The sequence below is a fragment of the Halichoeres trimaculatus genome, unplaced genomic scaffold (genome assembly GCF_033239565.1).
Source record: "Halichoeres trimaculatus isolate MK-OKI-2021-1 unplaced genomic scaffold, fHalTri1.1 fHalTri1_scaffold_4, whole genome shotgun sequence".
NCBI lineage: Eukaryota > Metazoa > Chordata > Actinopteri > Labriformes > Labridae > Halichoeres > Halichoeres trimaculatus.
In genome coordinates this window covers 12,107,526-12,131,244 of record NW_027437182.1, presented here as the reverse complement: position 1 = coordinate 12,131,244, position 23,719 = coordinate 12,107,526, and the positions used below count along the sequence as shown (strand labels likewise).

Sequence of the window (23,719 nt, the reverse complement as noted above, 5' to 3'; positions counted from 1 at the left end):
CCAGAGGCTATTATGTATTACAATTTTATTAGCAGCTTGTTTTGCTGTGCTTGAATAAATTCATTTTATTAATTTGTTGGAATCTGAACTATACTGATTTGATTCTGTAGCTTTATTCTGAAAAGGAGCATGTTTCTATGACCATGCTAAGATGTAAAATATTTTTACACAGCTTACTGGTTATCTATAGTTGCTCAAAATAAAAGTGTGCACATTCCTTTGTGGATGAACTGATACCAGAAACATTATACACACGTGGAAAAATTAGAGCTGCTTTGATAGAAAAATGGGTGTTAAGGTTGCTGATTGGAGCTGAGGTGATTAATCAATTACCAGAAAATTACAGGGGTGGCCAAAATCATCACAGCACTTGGCACATTCAGCAGTTTCAGTTTTTGTTGGCTTTTAAAACGTCCATAAAATGAATGAAATATCTACAAAGTCATTATCATGTTATGATGCTCTTTATGTACCATAAAATAAAGCCATTATAGGGAGATTTGGGTCGTTTTCCCTCTTACAAGAAACATTAACAATGATTAACTGGAACCCCTGAAGTCCAGATCTCAAACCCCATCCAGCAAACTGGGATGAGTTGTAAAATAATCTGGACAGATTTATTGTTTATTCAATGGAAAGACTTTAGCTTTTTTGGAAGTCATGGGATCACATTAGTGTTGAAGTTCTCAGGATAAATGATGACTCTACGTCAGACATGTGCTGCTGTACTTGCTGCAAAAGGTGGAGACACCAAATGTTAAAGTCAAGAGTGGATAAAACAAAACAGTAGAGCTCATCAGTCTGTTCTTTGTTGTGCTCAGAGAAACCATCTGCATGTATTGGAGCCAGAAAAAGTTAATATTTTCAGATTTGCCAGGTGTTCTTACAATTTTGGCTACCACTTAAAAAAATAATATTTTTTAGCTGCTCCGTGTAAAGCTACATATTCAAAATGTGAAAAATGTCAGCTGTTCTGTTTTACTTTAATTGTTAACAAAACATGTCTTCCTCTGTAGGCTTTTCTATAATACAAAAACCTTCCTTAGCATATATGCCTGAATGAGTACCATAAAATAGGCCCCTTAACATCATCAAACTGATATTAATAAGCTTTCTGAAGCTGTATCTCTTTACTTGGTATTGAATTAATACACCTGAGCTTCAAGTTAGACGGCAGTTATTTCTTGTTGTCTAACAAAACCTCTTCACAGGCCTGAATAAATGTAAAAAAAAAAAAAAAAAAAAGAAAATAAAAAAGGATCTGGCAACTATTTGGTAACCAGATGTCAGATGTCCCTGGAGTGGCAGCAGGCTTTCTTCAGGTGCCTTAACCAATCATTAAAATCAACTAAAGAAAACACGTTTTTTTTTTCTCTTAGTGAAATACAATGAGGGAACACAGTTTCGGCACACTGCTGAAAGATTTTACTTCAAATGTTTAAAAGCAAAGACATTTAAAACTACATTAAAAACAAGGGCATTGTTTGTACGACTTGGTATGAACTATCTGAACTCAAACAATAACATGCAGGTGGGAATTATTTAGGTGTATTTGTATACCTATAGTAAAAACGGTCCACAGTGACATCACAAAGTATAAGTTGAGGGCTGCGCCTACTCACATTAAGAACTCTGTCTAAATCGATAAGACAGTGCACTTGCTCCCCCTGCTGGATGTTCACTGCTGACACAGAGGGAAGCAAAAATTGTTAAAGCAATAGGGTCAGGAACAAGTAAAATAATAAACTAAAGACCAGAAAAGGAGTAAGCTTAATTTGATTTTAGAGAATTAGAAATGTTTATTGCTTACACAATTGAATACTTTTTAGACATCATGCCTTCTGGAAGTATAATAACAGTTACAAAAATGGTCTTATAATAACATCAAAGAAAAATATATTCATACAAAAATAAATGGCTCGCAAATGGTTTGTAAAATGACAACAATGTTCTTAAAAAAAAAACGCAGAACCAATAAAATCTGTATTGAATCATTTTAGACGTACACAAGATCATAACACTGCAATTTTAGTGGATTAAAACAAAACATAATAAAGAAGTGAAATCAGCTGACGGTGATTTTCAAAAGTAAAAATGAAAAGATGAGTAGCTTATACACAGTAAAAGAAACAGTGTTTCCAAATTTCTTAGGAGTGGCATGAAAGAAAATGAAAATAGTCTGAACGATGATTAAATTGCATAGCTTAAGTATATTTTGAATGATTAACAAACCACTGTGTGTCTTCAGTTTGCACAAACAACAGGGGTCATCACAAATGCTGAAATATCTGCCAAATCTAAGAGACAGATGCTGTAAATTTGTTCTTGGTGAACAATATTAATTTACAGTATTTACAAAACAATAATGCCACACATCTCATCATTGGCTGCTTCATTAACATTTGGCTCACTGCATTTGTGACGATCAGTACCACAGTCTGTGCTTTAATGGCAGTGCGTGGGAAACAAAACCCAAGACAAGGCAGTTCACCTCAGTGTGTTTACAGAAGTTACAAAGACTGACATTAGATGATAAAAGCAACTGTGACGGGGATAACGCGATGCTGAGGGTTAAAGACACTGCATTTGTGCTTGAAAACAGTCCCTGCTGCACCTATGACTACATCCTCCACCTCACTGTTCTGCTGTTATCTGTGGAGATAAAACAAAGAAACATTTCTAATCTACAGAGCAAACAGAGCTGCAGAAACTGGGCACAGTGTTATCACAGGTGACTTAGGGTCATGTGACCGTCACACCACAGGCCACTCCCTCTGATCCTGATAAGTGGCTCAACACTGCAAACAATGAGCTGAATCTTTCACAGAAAATGGCAGTGCTTACTGAGGGTCCTGCTTTCCTGTAAAAACAGATCTATACATATTTTATACATCAGTGATGAGAGTAATACAGAAAAACACAATCTAAGACTGTTTTTATTAACATGAAGGATGTCCCGTGTGTGTGTTTGTGTGAGTTTGTGTGTGTGAGCTCTGTACAGGTAACTTTGGTCATGTCACATAGTCTTTGCAGTGTGTCGGAGTGTATCTTGGCTTGTGTCTGTGAGTGTTTGTCGAGTAGAGCACAGAGTCGAGTGTCAGGACTCGGTGGATTCACGAGTGGTTCTTGTCGTAGTTCTTCACCATCCGTTTGATGTGGTACAGTTTGTGTCTCAGCCTGCGACAATCTTTCTTCTTGGCACGGTAGTCTGATGTCTGCAGAGCACAGAGAGCACAGATGAGTCACTCTATACAACATGACAGCATGTACACAAACATACACGGCAGAGTTAAGCTCATGAGTACTGATGGTTTTGTTTATTTCACTTTTACACTGTGTCACAGAGTAAGAACGCATTAGTGGGATGAGCTACAGAGCTGAGAATTCAGGTTGCGCTGATGAAAAAGTAGCCAATTCTTCTCTGCCAATGCCAAACAGATTATTATATAGGAGGCAGTCTGTTTTTGAGTGATACAACAAAGGGGAAAAGAATCCAGCTGTCTTTCTGTTTTACATTTTTAAATGGGCTAAATGTAGGAAATATGACTTCAGAAAAATCTTCTCACCTGCTTCAGATCCTTTAAATGATTATACTCCTCTGCTACAGCCTGTGGAGAGAAAGAAGAAAATTTGATTTTTAGGATTTTATGTCACTCCAATAAAACCAGAATGCTGTTGTTAAACACAGAGGGACCTCAACTACTGGTGATTTCTGAAAAGCTCATCATAGATTACGTTTCAAGTAATTCTTTAATTATTAATCTGAGTCTTGGTATATGTAATACGTGCATCTATTCACCAGATTCAAAGCATCAGGATGTATGTGAGTAATTTTTTATTTATAACTAATATGTGAGTATATTGATAATTTTCAAAGTGAGCCGGGTGTGCGTCTGACCTGGTATTTTGCAGAGGTGTCATCCAGTGTGTCCAGCTGCCTGCTGAGCTTGTTCAGCTGATCATTTATGTCGTCCATCTCTGCACACAGGCGCTTGTATTCCTTAAGGTCTGTGTCAAATTCTCTCTTATACTCATGACGCTCAGCATCAGATCTTATCTCAGGGTAAGCTCTAGAAGAAGAAGAAGAAGAAGAAGAAAAAGAAAAGGCTCAGTTACTGGACAGACATTAATTCAAAGGTAGAGTGAGTTTTCTCAATAACAGTGTGTTAGGATTCAAAAGTCTGCCTCATAGGCATTTGTTACAGTCGATTAAAGCACAGACACAATAACTCGACTTTCTTATAAACTACATTGACTCCAGTGTTTTGTACCTTTGGCCTAATTCTCTTATTATGCCTGGGAACAGCCCATGTGAACACACATGCCTCACAGGATTAACTACTCTCCTGGATAGAGACAGAATTTAGGACCTTCTCCTGCTAGGAACTCTGTTCATTCACTATTTTTATACCAGAGTGATGCTAAAAAGACAGAACAAAAATGCAAATCTGAATTCTCGAGTGAGAGTTTGATTTTCCGAGCTTAAAGTTGTTTTAATTTAAATTCAGGAATTGAGGTCTGGTCCTGAGAGAGTTGAGGTATTACATAGCAATCTACAGTATGAGTTCTGATACAAAGACACGCCAATCTTTAATCCAAATGATGAACTGCATAGAGAGACGGTACACATTTTGTTCTTTTAGTGACTTGACAAGAGAGGACAGTTTCATCCTTTTTTGAACAGTCAATCATGTAAATAAACAAAACTTCTCTCAGGGGTCCAACTGGCAGTTCCAAAAATATAGCACATGTTGCCGATGTATTTTCTAGTTGAGACCTTTCAGGAATCGTATCAAGTTACATGACTATTCATGTCAAATAACAAATATGCTTAAATCTGGCCCAAATCCCTTTGTCAAGTGGCTAAAAAAAAACACGCTCATTCCAGTTGCTCAAAATCAGGCAAAAATAAGCATAAACAGGCTCACACCCAACAAGTCTGTTATGGAACTTATCCTCACCTTTCCCACTCTTCTTCATCGAGCTCATTGCCTGTTTCTCCTCCAGTGGTGTACTCTGTCTCGTACTGAGACTCGTCTATCTCAGGGTTACGTCTGCGTCTCTTGCCTCTGTTGGCAGAGGGTTTACGGACCCCTCCGATCTCCTCTGAGGGGCTGGAGCTGGTCCCGCCGCCATTGGAGAGGGCTTCTGAGGGTCTGCTCATGGTCCTTTCTGAGTACCTGCAAAACAGTAACAAAAGCACAACAAATTTAGCTTAGTTTGGCTTCCAATGATATGACTCAAATGGTTGAAAGAACAGTTAACTCTTTTACATTTCACTTTAAATATCAACTATAAAAACAAAGGCGATGTTGTCCATTGATCATGTTGTTGAAATCATTCTGGATCCACAATAAAGTGATTTTCCAGGAAATATCAACAAGTCAGTGCAGAAGGGGAGGGTAAAAATATCGATTCATTGCAATATTTCCTCGCCCAATTAAATAGCAAATCATTTTTTCATTTACACTTTCTCTTGTAGTCACACCTAAAGGGAGACAGGTATTGAGAAATATAGAGAGGGGAACCACACGCTGACTTTCTTGCCTTTTAAAATTTACTTCTGAACATGTTTGCATTTTAAAAATACTTAAGGATAAATGATGTAGTACTCCAAACTTCATAAAATTAGTATTAGTAGTTTAAGCTGACAGTGGTTAGCCTGTTAGGCAAAACTCAGGTCAGAGGGTTCTGAAATCACCCTCGGCTGCTTATCAAAAAGAATGAATGAGAGTGAGTCATAAATCACTCTGATCAACACAAAGGAAGGAAACGTTGCCCTTTCACAGCAAGGGAAAGCAAAACACTGTTAGAAAGTTCTGAATTGGTCTACTGTGAGGCAGAGTTCAAACATTTTCAGATATAGCTCAGACAGATACCATAAGGAGAAAGGTAAACACCTTTAACCACTAATTATTATTGTTCCTCAGACTCTACAGTTTGACTCTGTGGCATGTAGTATCCTCAGTGACCAGGAGCAGGAATGAGGTCTCTGAGTAGTGCAGATATTACAAGTTATCACCAGAGCAGGTCTCCAGGCTAACATTCTTCTGCTTATTGAAAATGTCAGCCATGTTTACTTTGGGAGAGAGGAAATCATCAAAATAATGATATTCTTAGTACTCTGAACCACATAAAACCTGTGCTGATACAACATTAAATTTGATTATTTTGTCTCTGAGCAGTTTAGTCCTCACTAATCCGCTCATTCAGAGCATATTTCTGACACAAGCTTCAGAGGTACAGAGGTATTACAAAACTGTAAAGAGCACTGCAGCATCAGTCACACGCTGCAGAGCTGAGGAGGTGAATACTAACAAAAATAAAGTACTTAAGAAATCATTTCCAGCATTGGAGAAATTTGAATATGTTTGTTCATAAACAACCTCAGAGTTTTCAATGAGCAAGAGAAAAAAGGCAAGTTAATCCAACAAAAAGCTCAAAGGTCACACGCAGAGCTCTTTTGTGGGCAGGACAATATGTTTTCATGGGCTTTAAAACAGACCAGTGATTAGAAATTGCTTGCGTGAGTCACATGTTTGGAGGTTCTCTGTGTTGAGCATTTGCTCCAAGTCACTCAAGTATAGCAGCTGCTATTTTTATGGAGATGCCATACTTAAAAAAAATCTCTGATCCCGAGTTTGGACTTTTAACACAAATGTCCTGTTTGAAAGACAGTACCAGCCACGACATTACTTCAGACAGAGCAAAGTAAAGTTGAATAAAATATCAAGAGTTAAACATTTCCTCCCCCAACACAAAAACTCTTGTTACGTGCAGTTTAATGTCCTGGTAATATTTATCATGCTGTTTTTAAGCCTCTATTTTTATCAAAGGGGTTTTGGTTTTCTGTCCCATGTTATCTTTTTTATTCAGTTGACTTATTTTTATCTTTAGCACATTTAATCTTTTGTTATTATAATGGAATTTTATTTTTGGGTTGAATCAAACATTGTCTATTTTTATCAGACATTATTTTCCTTTTCGCAAAGCACTCTAAATTGCATCTCTTGTATAGGAAGTGCTACATTACTTAGGTCTGCTGTCTGTTTGGGAACTGAAAAAAAAGCCTGTTTATTCATTTGGCAACCAAAATCTGTTCCTTCCATATTGCGAGGTATCTTTTATGACATTCAAGAGTTAACATAACACAGGGTGACTCACTGGTTGTTGTCAAAGGCATCGTCATTGTACGAGCCACTGTCCACCTTGGCCGGAGGGTAGGAGATGACGCTGTTTGCAGATGCGTTGAGTAGCCCACCTCCCTTTTCTGACACCAGCAGGGTCGGGGCGTCTTGCACGCTGCGGCTTTCCTCCACATTGTTCACCTACAGCAGGCAGGAAGAAGCAGAGGGAACAGAGTCAGCGAGCGCGTACAAACAAATAACAAAGACCGCGCAGAGCTACACGCTGACATCCTGTTAAAGAAGCAGGTATTCTGCTGCTCTTTTCCTAATGTCTTAACACAAGGAGAAAAGGAGAGCTCTCCAAAACAGAAAAAAAAGTATGGTGAACTGTGCTTAATGTTTGAAAAATCAGTCAGCCATGTAATGGGACAGCACAAGCTATCTCCTCAGTCTCCTTTGAATAATGAAGTCTATTTGCTTGATTTACCATGCTTGCAAAGGTCAGAGAAGCAAAGGTTAACCAAAGGCTAACTGGAAAATAAACCTTAATGACCCAAAATGAACTCATCTATGTTCGTATTGACCCTTTGATAGTCACCTGTTTAAAGTAATAGGAGAAGAACATTTTTCTAGGAGATCAGTCAAGAGAACATGAGTAAAACAAAAAAGATCTGAAAACATCTCCAGCTTATCTTGTATATCTCTCTATTGTCCAGTGTCTTCTAAACACCTGGCCCAGAAGTCCTCCTTTCCTTTCTTTGACTCAAAGACAAAGAAAAAGGGTCTGTCATGTAAATAAATTCTCCTTAATCTGTGCATCCAAGTCCTTCCTGTGAGGTCAGACAATCCACGTGAGGGTTTTCACAACAATGAAGGCCTCAGGGGTGGTCCCTGCTTCCTCCAGTCAAGTCCAGTAAAATTATCAATTATTAGACACCTGTTACACAACCTCTCACTGCAGCTTTTACTGCAGTAGAGCTAACTGGATTTATGTGGGCAGATACCATTTGGGTTGGGTTATTTTTTCAAATATAGCATGTAAAATCAGAAAAAAAGTAAAAAGAATAGATGATGCCAATGTTAAAGCCGATTTAAAGTCTGGGGTCTACCTCTCCCAAACTCTTCATGTTTATCTGTATATTTTCAGGTATAGCAACCTGGTTCTTGCCAAGCCACCTGCTCCACTTCTCAGCTGTATCCATACAGGCTCTGGCTTCCCTTTTCTCCTCAGATCATTTAGTTCTTTTTTGTTCTACCAACGTCAAACATGAAATAAGCTCTGGTACAAGATTAATGTTCCTGTTTTCTGGATTCCCGTGTAATCCTGTGTTTACCTGGGTGCCAGGTCCACCTTGATCTCTGCCTGCTTACTCACACAACAACTCAACTGCCTGCCTCTCTGTCATCCTGCTGCTAGCTCTCATCGTCATCATATCCTCACCATAAACAAAATACGCTGACTGAACTGAAGTGTGGGAAGTATTGTTTTATCTTTTATTTCAGACTATCTTTTATCTTTCATTTTTTTGCTCTCTTATTTTGCCTTTATTGTTTTTTAGCCTTTCTATATCCGTATTGCTCTTACCTTTTTAAGTCCATGCTCTTTTATTTATATGTATTTATTTAATCAATCTATTTTATTTTAACATTATTGTAAATACCTTCTACTATTCCTGATTTCACCTAACTTGTGTTTCATGCTTGTTTCACTTTTAATCTTTTCACTTTTTACCCTTTAGGCCTTTAATTGTTTTACCTTTTGCTCATATAATTGCTTAATTATAATCATTCTTTCATTATTTTGTTCATATTTATTTTACAATTTTATAGATTGATATTTGATGTTCTGATTTTGTCTGTAACTAAATTTTACTGCCCTTTGCATTGCCATTTCCTTCTTTCTCTTACTGAGTTTTGTGTTTTTCACTTTTATTTCTGTCCTCATGGTCTCATTTTATGTTGTATGGTTCTTGTATTGTCTGGGTCCCTTTGCTTCCTGATGTTTTCATGCATGTTGTCTTTCTGCTTGAGTGTCTCTTAGAACTGTGTGTTTTGTTTTGTTTTTGTGTTTCTGTGCTTTGTTGTTGTTTGTTAAAGCAATTTGTAAACTTTGTTTTTAAAAGGTGCTATATAAATAAACTTATTATTATTATTATCTTTTAAGTTTCAAACAGATGTATAACATTGCCCCTTGGTACATTAAATAGCTGAGCTTGAAATAATTTGTGCGGTGTCATTTAAAAATGAACATTGCTGGAAAAAATAATGTTCATTTTAAAGAAGACAAGTGACTTCTACTACGAGTGCATGACATAAATATTTACCTTCCTTGTCTGTATCATCTGTCAGCACCGGCTCTTGGTCAGCGAGTCACACATTTATTTCAATGATTACTTGCATGAATCCACTACTACACTAAGTAAACATCCTAACAAAACATCAACTCTCCAGCCCTGTTTGGTGGTAAACCACCGAGCATTCCTCACAGAGCAGGAGCAGAGCCAAACATCAGCCCAGCCCCCAAAAACAATAATCATGTAGGGTGGAGTGGCTGGGTAGGGGAGATCTGCCCTTCATGCAGCTGCAGGAGAATCCTCTTTGAAGACAAAACTTCATGTAAAGAATCCCAACAATGACCCCCTCAGTGTGCACATCAATAGCTGCAGGGCAGCGGGATGAGTATATGAGCACTTTTAAGAGTGTGTGAGACCAGATGTAGGAAAATGAAGGTAAAAGTAAAAAAAAAGAAGAGAGACAAAGCTAAAGCAAAGGAAGGCAGATGGGAATTTGAGATTGGTCAAACTAAATATTACAAAACAAACAGGGTCTGACATTAACAATTGCCAGACAGAACACCACTTCAAAAAGCAACTTCAAAAAGTTGACGGGCAAGCAAAACTCATAAAGACATGCCTGATAGGGCAAGCATGACTGAGCTTTTCTATTCATTGATATTATTTTCCTCTGTCCTTCCTGTTACTACGGAGCCCCTGAGTAGCCAGATGCCATGTGTCGCTGCCTCTATTGGCAAAGCATGTTTGCAGATGTGCAATATTTCTGAGTTTGTATTATTACCTTATTAGTATTGAAAATGTGAAATTCCTGAGTCTGAATTTCTTCAGAAAACAATATATTGCAGTTTTCACAATATACTGTTCTGTACAAAAATAAATAATACTTTCATTGTGACTAACACAGCTAATAAAAAGCGTTTTTTATTGGAAAGAATGTTTGTGTGTGTATCTCTTTCCATAGTGAACAAGCAATGGATTTTAGTTCTCAGTGTGTTGTGAGCAAAATGTATGCACTTGACAGCCAGAAAAAGTATCTCCTGGACAGGGCAAGTAGGAATTTAGATGGCGTAGATTTGGGAAGCACTTGCTCTGATGGGCAAGTAGAAAAAAATTTTGATGTCAGATCCTGCAAAACATTACACTGACTCCTACAGTGCATCGGCAGTTGATACATCTTACATATACATAATAGAGAGAGAGCTTCAAAAATCCTAAAGCCATTCAACCCTGGACAGCAACTGTTTTTGGATGTTATATACAACAACATTTTTAAAGAAACATCCGTCTACAGCTGGAAATAAGCGGATAATGATGTAAATAAGCTAGCTTTAGTCCTTTTAGTAAGCTATGCAAAGTCATTATCAAACATACAAATCAATAAAGGTGAAACTGTTTCTACAGTATTTAGTTGTGTATAACGAAAGTAAACTGTAGCCTCTAACCACATTTACTTAGTATGTGATGTTTCAGTTGGAGAAGAATAAATATTATAAGACCTGCGCGAGACACTTTCACTCTACATCTGTGAAGCACTTCTGTGTCCAGCACACAGAAACTGCAGAAACTAACTAAGATGACCTCATGCAGCAGACACAATGCAGCCCGCATCCCTGAGCGAGCTGAATGAGGCCAGTGTGTGAGGTCATCGGAGTATGCCAGGCCTCTCTGAGCTCAGCAACAGAGACAGGTTCAATCTCAGACCAGCCACAGCCTTCGCCTGCCACTGTCATTGTGTTTAAAGGAGCCATAAAGACCTCATGACTCACTGTGTGGTGCAGATACAGTGAGCAGGTAACATGGCAACAATGATAAATAACTGCAGCACTGAGCTCTGAGTATATATAAAAAAAAAATAGGGTCGCGGTTAAGTCCATAACTTTAATAGACTGTTTATTGAGGCAGTCTGAGATTACATATGTGTCAATATACAATAATAGCACACTTAAGCTGACCTGCTTTTGTGGACAATAGTTAATTAAGTTCCACAACCTACATACATAATTCACGAGAATAAATAATGATCAGACTGGAAAGGGGGTCACCATCTTAAAAGAGACCTCTGTGCTTTCCGGACCCGCAGAATACAATAGAATAGAATAGAATATATTGATTTCCCATGGGTGAGTTTTTTTGCCACAGCAGCTCACAATAAAAGTGCAATAATGCAGTAACAATGAAAAATAGAATAATAATAAGAAGAATATGAAATTGGAAATTTGAAGAAACATAGAAAAGTAGAGAAATATTACTATTTACATATTTACATTGGAACAAGGTAAGTACAAAGATCAATGAAGTCAATGAAATGTATCAAGAGCTGTAAAATTCCTTATGCAGCAGCAGTTAAATCTACCACTATACTTAAAATAAGTCCAATGACATCAGCTGGCATGGCTGTATTATCAGACACTACTGCTAGTCATAGGATTCACTCGGGGCTTGCTTCAGCTATTCTTATACCTCTAAATGCATGATGCCATGTTCTTGGCAATGACAACCATCCTCTAAAAACAACAGCTCTATATCATCTAACATAACAACACATCTGTTCAGTGCTCCCTTTTGTATTTTGAGTAAAGGAGACTGAGTGTGAGTCATGCCACTTGATGCACTGTTCACTGACTTATTTGATTGAATGACAGAGCAAAGATTGAACTTCTCAGTCAAACAGTCCGCTGGAGCATATAACCTGCCGTAACTGAAGCTTGTGAATGACTAGAAGGTAGCTGAGCATTTCAGACCCCTCAATAAGAAGCAGGGATTAAAGAGAGAATTATGCTTGGTATGCTATGTGTAATTTGTAGTAATACAGACAATTGATACTCTAAACAGGTTTTTGCTTAAACATTTCCGTCAGGTTGAGATAAGCATGGTCTTGTGGGATGCAGGAAGATCTGCAAAGCTGGCACAGCAGCATCTCTGCGTACCAGCAACACCAACAGCTTCTGAATGTGTTTTTTCTGCTGTCAGACTGATTGTGACCCAGTTGCTCTCCCAACTGACCGCACCATGTGTACATGCTATTTTCCAAGTGAGAAAGTTTTAGAAATATTTTTACGTCAGTTCTCTTGTTGCAACAAATCCAGATTTAGTAGTTTGAGCCTTGTGCGACTTTATGCCTCGAAAATCATTTTTATAACCCTACTCTGTGTACTCTTCATTACATATGTCTCTTTATGTTATACCGTCAGTTACATGCATAATGTTGCAGTAGGATGTAAAGCAACATGGCTTGAGGGAAAAAACACATTAAGTAGACTTTTCTTTTCTTTTTTTTTATATAAGTGAAATGATAAATAAAAATTAACATTTCCCAAAGATCTATTGAGGTAAATACTCTGAATTTTTATCCCCAATCTTCAAATATTGGATCTTAATGTTATAATTGCCTGTAAAATGTGATCCTTTTTTATAGATATAAATGCAGGTAGTCACAGTAGAGTTTATGGCTGCCCAATGTTGAATAGTCTCTTTGTAAGCCTTAGTGCCACAAAAAAAAAAAAGATTCAATCATCAGAATTTGAGGTCAGCTCATTTTCATTTACCACTGGGAACACACATCTCTTAAAAAGTGGCAGGTCAAGTCAATAATCAACCCACATTTCAGGTAAGAGTCCCATATGACTGCCATGATGTTGACATTTAAAAACCCAGAGGCAGGCTCTCCAGAAACCTTCCTGCTATCTCCTCGTGTTGTTAATGATTATTCAGAGTGAAACCAGGTAGTAGACCACAAGCAAACAATCGCTTACTGCTATCAACCCTGACCCTGGACAAAGTGACTCAGTTGGAGGAAACGCTGCAACGATCGTGTGACTGCTGGATCCTATAAACTCATAAAGATCCATTTATGATGCTCCTTTGGACTTCTGACTCAAAGAGACACTTGATGAAAACAAATGAAAGGTGTGGAGTGGTTAACAACAATATCGGTCCAGCTAGTGAAGATGCACAGTCACGTCAAAAACAGAGAGACAAGTGACTAACCAACTGAGGAAAATTTGCCCAGCTCAGCTGATCTATTTACAGCTTCTGCATCACCACAGTGACCCAACCTATCTTTACAACTGATGACAACCTTTGACGAATGACGACCACATCAGTGACTAACCTTCACACCTACTGTGCATCGTAAAATGGGTGGAAACTTATTTACCCTGAATCAGCTTTGGATGTACCTTTCATGCATACAAACACTGTAGCTGATCATTTCATCATCTTATCAAATCTGTCTGTGAATATTGTTTTCCATCCACTTTCCTTAGGCAGGATTTAAACCCTTTGTGACCCTGTTGATTTGAGTGCAAGCTGTGCATGCACAAAATCAGGGTCAGTTGGGTTGAAATGTGTTTTTTTATTTATTTGTAAATCCCCTGTAAACCCAGTCTTATTAAACTGTGACTACCATGCGGTTGTCTCTTACCCATTCCTCTACATCTCTGCCCTCGGAGGCTTTCCCACCAACAAGCGGCTCATCCCAGTAGATGTTTGGTTTCCCATAGCGCCAGATCTTCCCTCTTGTTTTATGGGCAAAGAAAGAGGCTACAGCCAAGGCGATCACAACCAGGAATCCACACACCATGGCCACTCCCTAGAAAAAGCGAGAAGACGGGAGTGAAATCTGGAGATAAGCTGGAAGATAGAGCTGGTTTATCCTGGTACAAGCAGTCCACCAACACATGTGACGTCATTTTGAATGTTACGTATCACAATTTGTTGCTTCATGTACTCAGAGAGTAACAAATCCTTCCTGAGAACATACTCCTTCACAAAAGAGCACCCAGATGATAATACGAGTGGCTACAATGTGCTTTGTGAGAGCATATCTGTCACACTGTTCCCACATTTCCAGCAGATTGTGCACAATAGTTTCACAGAAGCCCAAAGTGCACTCATATTGTTTCAATTACATTTTCTTAGAGCTGATACAACATGTGTATTCTTTGATAAGTTGATCAACACACTGCTTATCATTGATGATATTTAAAAGCCAAATATCAATTCATTCTGGTTTCAACAATAAAGCCTTGAAATATCCACAAAAATGTCTCCAAAAGAGGAAACTAACCTCCTGTGGGTCCACAAAGCAGTAGTGATACAGATACTGGTTGTACATGGGGAAGCCTCCAACACCTCCCATCTGTGAGTAGCTGGTCTGGTAGAGGTTCTGGCACATCATAAGCATGGGGTTGTACATTATATTTGATGAGCTCTGGGCCATTGGGTTCACCCCAACGATGTAGACGATATTTATGATGCCCTGGAAAAAGAAGGAAGATATTTTGACATTTTGAAAATTAAAACAGCTGTCAGTTTTTCTTACTTCATAGAAGGAGACGAATGGTCACATGCTTTACTTGTATTTCAGCATAAATGTGACAAAACAGTGTTTTAGGTTGCAATGACTTTTTGGACTGGCACTAAAATAAATCTAGCTCATTATAAATGCATAATATGGCACATTTCCAGCAGATACATGGAGTGTTGAGCTAAAATAAATGGTAAATTTCATTCATCTTTAAATGAAATGTAAACTTAAATAAGTACATCTTCTGGTATGGTTTGGAGCTACAGAAAAAGAAAGAACATAGTGATGGTGGATGAGCTCTTATCAAAAAGTCAAGCCTGCTTGTCCAGATTTTCTTTAATCCAACGCTTTCTTTCATGAACATCTCCAAGAGTCCAATCTGTCTGTAAGAAAATTCAACAACTGCATCCCAGAAAATCTTTTCATTTTATAGATCCTCAGGATTATATTTACAGCAGCATGAAACAAACTTCTGAATGAGAGTGAGTTTTGACCAATCAGCGAGAGGAACACTGTGATCTGAACACAGTCACACTGTGGACACAGGGTCCTGTTTTGGATTAGATGTCTGCTATTTGGGGTTTTAAAAGCATGCAGATACAAATACCAATCATAACAGAGCTGGTGTTTGTTAGTTTGGATGTTTGTGATTGATTTGACACTAGTATGAGATGATTTCACTTGCAAGAAACACAAATCTAATACAGCACTTTGAGGATACAAAGCTTCTTTTCACAGACTACAAATAATAAATACTATAACACTTGCGAGACGATGCAGAATCAGCTTAGAGGCCAGTAATTTATGAGAGTGTTCAATGTCCTTTCCACCAAGAACTGAAGAGTGCTGTCCTACATTCAAGTTTGTGTTGGCTGAATAAAAAAAAACAGAAGCCTGACCTTGACCTGAAAAGAAGATATAAATAAATTGTCCAGAGTTGGATGTCTGTGAGTGGTTTACTTTTTGCCCCAACACTGTATTTAGTGTTTTTCAAGCCTCATTAGAGAACTAATGAACCAAAAAATAAGTTTTTTGAACTATTAGTATAAAAACTGGACCTGGTCTACAAAAACATACATTTTTCATGTGGAGATAAAAACACAAAGTGCTCCACTTAAATCAAGTGGGAGAAAAAAAAACAGTAAGAAAAACTGTTATTTACTCATGGTATTACTCTGAAAAACAAATGGAGCAGTAAAAAGAATGAAAAAAAAAAACTGAAAAAAAAAACAGAAAAAAAAAACAAAAGGGTTCTTACCTGTAAGACAGCCATGATAACACAGCTTATCAGCACGGCCAGAAAGAACTTCCTGCTGCGGACGGTGTTGGATTTGGAGAAGCTGGCGATGAAGAAAGCCAGCGCCCCAATAAAGTTAATCGCCGCCATGGCAATCATGGCTGTTTTGGCTGAGTAAGGTGAGACATAGGAGCCGTAGCTGTTTCCTCCGTAGCCTGGGTAACCCCCAAAACCTCCATAGCTACCATATCCTGAACCAAAGCTGCTGCCAGTGTACCCCCCGCCGTAGCCCATTCCCATTCCATACCCGTACTGCATGTCCCACATGAGAGTGGAGGCCACACAAGCAAATATGGCAACACACATCACAATCACTGTAGCCATCATGGCTTTGATGATCCCTGGAGGAGACAGCCATTTGTAGAAGTGCTGCGGTCTGTCCTCAATGTAGTAAGATCCTGGTGGAGGTGGGTAAGCATTGTAGTCACTTTGAGGGGCCTGGAAGCTGCCTCGGGAGCCGAAACCCTTGTTGGATTGAGGGGTAAAAGGAGGACTGTAGACAGGCGGACTCTCGTAGTGCTGCTTGTCAAACATCGCTCAAAACAGTCCGATTCTGAAAACAAAAGAGAAATAGTTCAAGTGCAGTCGAGAGAGTAAAGTGTCGAGTGCGGAGCTCGGAGGAGTTGTCTCGCTGGCTCTGTTTTCTAACGACACTGAGTTTCTCTGCGTGCAGATACGAGAAAGTAAGGTGTGACTGTCTTTCATGAGACTGAGTAACAGCACGGTGTAAATGTTTGACTAAATCCAAGGGAGTGTGATTTATGAGGGCACAAGAGGCTTGTTTATGTGATTTTCTTGATACTTTTTGCAGGGAGCTGAAAGCTTTTGTTTTATTTCCAAGGTCTACAGAAAATAGAAACATTAGAGCAGTGACCTTAGCTTTGAGGTCTCTGAACCAGCAAATCCAGAATGAGTGTGGAGATGTTGGTACCAGGGCAGGGAGGGCAGCCAAACAACAATACTTTCCTTTTTTCCTCCTCACAGGCTGTAGGAGTCTCTCTCCAGCCCCCACTACGTCCAGCCAGACTTTGAACGCTTCACATCCCGCCCTCCAGCAAAAAATTTTGTTTTCATACTGTTACAAATCTTACAAAGACAGAAAAAGCCAAGGCTAGAGTGTAAACGACTTCACAATGCCCATTCTTCTACACTGAGCCCTCCAGGGAGCTGACTGCCCACGTAAACACAAAAGTTACAGCAAAGGGAAATATCCATGCAGCTGTGACTTTTTTACTCTTAAACATTAATCTCAGTCTGGTTTGAAGAAAATGTGACCTGGCAGAGAGCAACTTATTGTTTGTTAAACCATTACAGAACAATAAGGGAAGTAATTCATTGTTCTTTTATGACAAATAACTGTTAAATGTAACAGATTTATCTTCTGGCCACTGTATTGAGTTAAAACAACAATTCTTTATTTTATCCTGAAGTCTCTAATTTATAACCTACAGAGACCAGCTCAGATTCTACCAGCCTGTAAATGAAAATAGTTATTACTGTGGTGGCTGTGATGGAGGGCAGAGCAGAGACACACACAACAAGCAGGAAGGAAGGTGTAACTTTAGCTTTAAGGAAACATAACCTGGCATTCCTGTAAGTTTGTGAGAACATAAAGATGTGCCTGAGTTTTTTCCAGCAAAATAACGTTTCAGTTTTTAATGTTGCTGTTTTGTTTACAGTGCCCACTCTCTTTGTTATGCCTACACGTCAATCGATCCCAGGCGTTTGCTCATCTATCTGTCATATGCTTGCAACAGCTTAGGCATGAGAGTGGTTACTGTATTGTTTTACAACAAGTGAAATTGAAAAGTATCAAAGTTGAATGTTTTGGGGCGCAAATGAGCAGGAAATTTAAGTCAAGCTCCATGATGTTCACCCTTATATGGTTCAGGTTTGCCAGCAGACGGACCTGCCTAATTCAGTTTCTGAACTCCTGCAGGTCCATTTTGCCAGGCTCCATTGACCAACGAATTCACTCGGCTAAATTCTGACCGGCCCAATCAGGGAAGAGAGGCGGGAGCTGTGGGAGCAGACGTGACGTCAGCAGACTTTCGTACTTGTCCTTTGATTCTTAAGTTAAATTTATAAAAACGGAAGCTGTCCTCTCACGCCTTTTTCACAGCTGTTTCTCGTGATTCAGTAGTTGTTCATCTATTGTTTCTCAGAAGCATCGGCTCACATAAGCTACGTCATACCATGGCTTGATGTGGATTGGTCCGTGGTGAGTGTGTCAATCAGAACCCCGGTCAATCACCAGCTGCAGATTTTTTTTAAAGTCCCGCCTCTGAAAACAAAAAGGAAGAGCTGCTACCCAGATGGACTTGTGAAATAATTCCGTGGCGGATACATGAAACTGTTCGTCTGGCGTGTCAGGTTACTCTTGCATAACATTTGCAGCAAAACTGACGGAAAAATTTGAAAAACTTCAGTTTCATTTTGGCAATTTAAACAAAGAGGGATGGGAAATCCATGTAAATCTGCGCATTATTCATTCAATTGATACTTCCTTCTGAAATACGCCAGATTTTCCACAACTTAACAAGAGACATGGCGTATTTTAGAAGACAATGAACATACCTGAAAGATCCTGCCGATTTTTTCGGTTGTCACGACGTCATCCTAAAGAGTCACTCGTTTGTCTCCTTTGAGTAAAACGTAGCTGTCCATCATCGCACACACAACTACCATTGAGCTGGATTTATCTACACTCTTTTATCTTTGTGATGATCAGGGGAATTCAATAATAAAATCAAAGTCAGCCCGTGGCCTGTATTTTAACTTCCCTTTATTTAATCTATATTATCATATGAAATATTAAAAAAAAAATAAAAAAAAATAAAATAAAAAAATATTCATAATTGTATATCAATTGACGGGTTATAGGACTTTCTGTCGAAAACACTAAGTATACCATAACAGTGGTGCACACGCATCCTATTTGATCCACAGGTTGGGTCAAAATCAAATCCACCTGGATATTTCTCACAGGAGCTTTAGGTCCAACCTGACCTGCATGAAGAGGGTATCACTGATGGCAACCAAAAGTAAAGAACTGGTTGTCAGACACTCAAAATGCTCGCAAAGGGGTTAGGGTTAGGCAATCTGGCAACTGTAGCTGTCGCACCCTGCCTTGTGTCTACACGCTGTGATATTGAGAGAGATAACAGCCATTCAGAAACGTGGACACACAGACAGACAGACAGTCCCTGGCACTGCCCATAGTCCACGACCCCGGTCATAACTCTCCTCTCTTTATGGGACTCTGGCACACAAACGGCAGAAGAAGTCTCGCCTCGGAGCCTCCATCCCAGACACCTTCCCATTATTCCCTCCCTCATTCCTCCATATCCTTCATCCCCCTGGCCCCCAACCCCCAGCCTCCTTTTCTCCTCCCTCCCTCCATAACTTCTTGCCTTTGTTTCGGGAGCAGGAGGGGCAAAAGTCAAGACTGCTCGTCACGGGAAAAGAGTTGCCATGGAGTCGGAGGGTTAAAAAAAAAATTGGGGCACTGTCCAGGGAGGATCAAACAAGGGCTCCTCTGTGCTGCTGGTGCTGCTGAGAGAGTGAGACAGGAGGTACAGGCAGACAGAGGGGAGGACAGGTGGATGGGTGTGTGTGCTTTGGTGTCAGATGTCTTTAACTGTTGATCAACAGGTGGTCTCACGATTCACTGGGTCTTAGTTGAGTTTCTACGGTCAAGGGGTCAAAAACTTGAAAAGCAGAAAGTTCAACTCAACAGTGAACCCACTGAAAAGAACTCAAAGTGTGGCGCTCTTTCACCTGAACGCTCAAAGCAGCAGCAGCAGCAGTCGTAGGAGTTCACAGTAGTTTTAGTCGTACAGAAGTTGTCTTGAGTTTTCATGCTGCGTGGAAAGCTCAGAGTTTGGACCACAGTCACAGGTCAAGTCAGACACCCACCAGCCACAGCCCGATACACACAACAACACAGAGACTCTATCATCTGCTGCTGATAATGGAATTCCAGTCATACAGTCACATGCCTCACATCTGTCAAAAACAATTAGGCCCCTGCTCCATGTAGGCTGGAGCCCACTGGCACACACACACACATACACACAGGAGTCAGCCAGAGCTTCCTGCCCAAAAACTCCCCACTGAAGACTCTCTTAAAAGAAAGGATCAAGACAAAAATTAAATTAAATAAATAGCCTTAACTGATAAACAGGCCCTCAAGATGCACCTTAGCGTCTATCAGGGTGTGTGGAGACCTGGAGATCTGGAGTAGATGTTAGTTGCCCCAAAATATTTAAATGGTGCAATGATGAAAATTCAAGACTGAAAAGGAGTTAATGCATCTTGTTTCCAATAAAAGGCCCAGCTACCATGGCCAAAATGAAAATACTGATCAATGAAGCCTAAAATTGCCATCAAATCTGTTCAACCCCAAGCAGATTGTGTGGCTATAGGTGAAAAATCAGCATATGGAAGCATTCAAGGGTAGACTTAAGCTTTTAAACTTATCAAACCTTCTATAAAGGAGTTAAAACATCTTTCCGTTTCATAGTGAGACGTCACAGTTACATGCGTTCGACTTATTTATTCACTTAAAGATGCTATGAGGAGGATCTGCTTTAATTGGACTGCCTCGCCAGTCGCCACCTTGTGGCCCGGAGTGTCACCCACACTGTTGTAAAAACTACTTTAAGCAAGGTGCGTGTTTGTTTTGGAATTAAATAGAGATTGGATCATAACAACTTTTCTTTGTTCAATACAACTTTTTACAGGATACAACGTGCTGAGGTAAGGTATTTATCAGTACAGTTATGTAGGGATACAGTTCGAAACTTGACAATAAGCAAGGCCGTAGTAGTCGCCGGCCATATGTAGCGCCGCTGGCAGCCTTGTGCTCCGATGTATCTGTAGGCTAACAAGGAAACACTGTCAGTTTCTATGTAGTTTAGTAGCTGTCTATATTCATCGTTACTCACAGCCCAATGCTCTGAGATCTACCAAGCAGAGCTAACGTAAACTCACTCTTCATTTTATTGATAGACTCTCAAGTTTGCACAGACAACTGCAGATTAACTGCTAACTGTGGGCTGGAATGAACATTACCAACAGCTTTCTGTCCTTTTTCTGTCTGACAGTTCGGCTCCTGTGTCCACCATCACTACAAAATTAATCACAGAAATCACTTTCAGCAGAGACAAACACAGATATCTCTTCTCACAACTAAACTTCGTCAGCTGGTGGTGTTGTCATAGAGACTTAGACGTGCTGTAAATCAATACAGTCCTGCTCAACCTGAACGGGAAGCTACAAAGTAGCATTTAGGGATAACCTGTAACCTGTAATATTACTGGTTACTTATAATCTCATTTTAAAGTGAGGATTATGATCAGACATATAACTAGCAGGGAGACTATTTCAAAATCACTTGGATACTTCTTACAGCCCATTATATCTAAATGTTTATTTTAGAGGTGATCAATAGGGCTTTTCTTTCAGTTCGATTCTATTCTGGTTTTGGGGATGCTGGTTTGATTTAAATTGCAATTCTTTAATATTTCAGATTTTTGGGATTGTTAGTTTACTTCTTTAACACCAGACCATGTAAAAAAAAGTTAAATGATGATAATAATGTCTACACAGACTGTATCAGGAGCCATATTTTCCCAAAAATGCACATCACATGTGAGTCAGTTTTTTAGGATTTATTCAGGGGATCCGACGTCAAGTTCCTGGATAGTTGAAGAAAAATATTTTGCCCTCTGCTAGGGAAAGTAGTAACTTTTTTCCAATCCAGCTCATAAACAAAGCCTAAAATGAAGGGTTTAAATTTGAAAATAAAATCTATTTTTAAACAAAAAATTAAGATTTAAAGCCGTAAAACAAAATAAATCTTGATTCTTATGTGAATCATTTTTTTTTGTCCCACCCAAAGTGATCAAATATTACAAATCAATCTTCTAAGTGTTGGTATTACACATCCAAATGTAGGACCTAAGCAGGAGAAACCATCAGGATGAGTCCTTTTATATTGAATCACTTTCGAAAACATGCTCATCTCACACATTTAACCCAAATTTGTGGACTTCCAGTTGGGGATCTAACCAGAACAATGACAGAGTTTTTAAAGATCTTGGCATGACCTGTGATTTCATGCATCCATTAAACACACTTGGAGGCTGAATTTTTGTAGGTTCTGTAGCAATTTTGCTTAGTTGTGCACTAGACACAGAAAGGGTTCCATTTTTCCCTAACACGTGTGCAAATTTTGGTGTGTTTTGGAGCTTGATAAGCTAAATAAATAAAGTAATGCTTCCTCATTACATCTTGGAGTTCAAATTACATACTATATTATAATACCATATATTTTTGGATGTCCTGTTTTTCTGTGGTTTCGCAAGATCTTGTCTTGTGTGGTGATGACAAAGGTTGTTTTCTTTTGATATGTGGATGATTATTTGGTGATTCAAGAAACAAAATAACAAGCTGGTCACTGTGGTAGGACAGACCACAATATGCTGTGTTGAAATTGTCCACACATCAGATAAAGCCTATTTCTATGTTTGTTTACTGCCTTCTGAAACCCTGAGGGTGCAATGCTCATCAAGATCTGGGGAAAGCAGCTGAAGCTAACTTATAATCTTGGGAAAATGATGACTGTAAAATGTATGGATGCACTTGCTGCTTTGGGTAGCTGTATACAGATATTTAGTCCACCCAATTTTTAGCTCAATTGCAGAGGGTTAGCCTACGTGTTGAATAAGGGCAACTCCTGAGCACAAGTCTTACCATGGTTGTAGCATTCTGTGTGTGATGTGCCCAAGATCCTTTTATTTCATCTAAAAAAAAAAAAACTTTAAATTCCTAAAAGATGATGAAGTTTTGTTTATTGTATTTTACGGTAATCTGAATGGCTTGCTTTAGTTGGGTGTACCAAGGAAGCTGTCACTTGAGTGTGGTTGTTGAGACCCACTTGTTATCTTAAAAAGCATCATTTAGTTGTATTCCAAAACCAGTTTCTCTTTACATAAATATCTTTGAGTTTAAAGAAGTTATTCTACTGCTCAAAACTGACTAGACCCCTCACAGTGATTAAAGTGCTGCTAAAGCAGTCCCACCTGACTTCAACAAACGGTTACAAATCGACCGTTAACAAACGTTATTAGTAAACCTCAGAGCTGTTAGCTAAAACACTTGATTGTCGCGGTATACATTTTATCAGCAACTTAAAAAATAGGCTTGAACTGAAAGAAATACTCGGATGTTGCTTTTTATACCAACTTCAACCACCTTCGAGTAGTCTTACCTGGAGGGGGTCGCCGAAGACGAATAAGTACTTGCGCAATGCCAGTCCCTGTTTCCTGTTAAATCTCAGCTTTTCTTGGGAATATGGAACACTTGAAGAAAAATAACGTGTCCGGAAGGAAAGATAACTATTTTTTCAGTTAACCTGAATATAAATTAACCAGCTTTATCTTTGGTTACTTCAATACTCCGCTGTAAACCTCTGTCTCTGACAGAAACTAACACAACGGTTCTCCACCGAGCAGCAGCAGCAGCAGCCCTGAACAAGTGCTTTGTCCCGCCTGCCTGTCCGCGGTGATGATGAGGCCCACGACCGGACAAAACCGCTGCACTGTCCGGTCACAACCGCTAGAGGTCGGGCTTCTTCAAGTCAAGGACACAACGAATGCATGTTCCCCCTTCAATTTACATTCATATT

At 39.2% G+C, this 23,719-nt stretch overlaps 1 protein-coding gene across 1 annotated transcript; it reads right to left on the bottom strand.

Annotated features, from left to right (window-relative positions):
- Positions 1 to 1,901: 1,901 nt before the first annotated feature.
- On the bottom strand, positions 1,902 to 23,588 carry LOC141789692 (occludin). Its single transcript, XM_074669247.1, has 9 exons — positions 23,303 to 23,588; positions 15,988 to 16,579; positions 14,490 to 14,681; positions 13,845 to 14,012; positions 7,165 to 7,328; positions 4,962 to 5,180; positions 3,899 to 4,070; positions 3,567 to 3,608; positions 1,902 to 3,215 (listed from the first exon to the last, which is right to left on the bottom strand). Exons 2-9 carry the CDS (start codon positions 16,558 to 16,560, stop codon positions 3,114 to 3,116), a joined length of 1,632 nt encoding a protein of 543 aa, XP_074525348.1. The 5' UTR covers positions 16,561 to 16,579; positions 23,303 to 23,588; the 3' UTR covers positions 1,902 to 3,113.
- Between the last annotated feature and the right edge of the window lie 131 nt (positions 23,589 to 23,719).

Coding starts and splice junctions, on each gene's coding strand:
- LOC141789692 (XM_074669247.1), bottom strand. CDS start 16,560: ATGTTTGACAAGCAGCACTACGAGAGTCCGCCTGTCTACAGTCCTCCT. Junction 4,071..4,961: donor GATGAAGAAGAGTGGGAAAG/GTGAGGATAAGT, acceptor TTCTTCTTCTAG/AGCTTACCCTGAGATAAGAT. Junction 3,216..3,566: donor ATTTAAAGGATCTGAAGCAG/GTGAGAAGATTT, acceptor TGTGCTCTGCAG/ACATCAGACTACCGTGCCAA.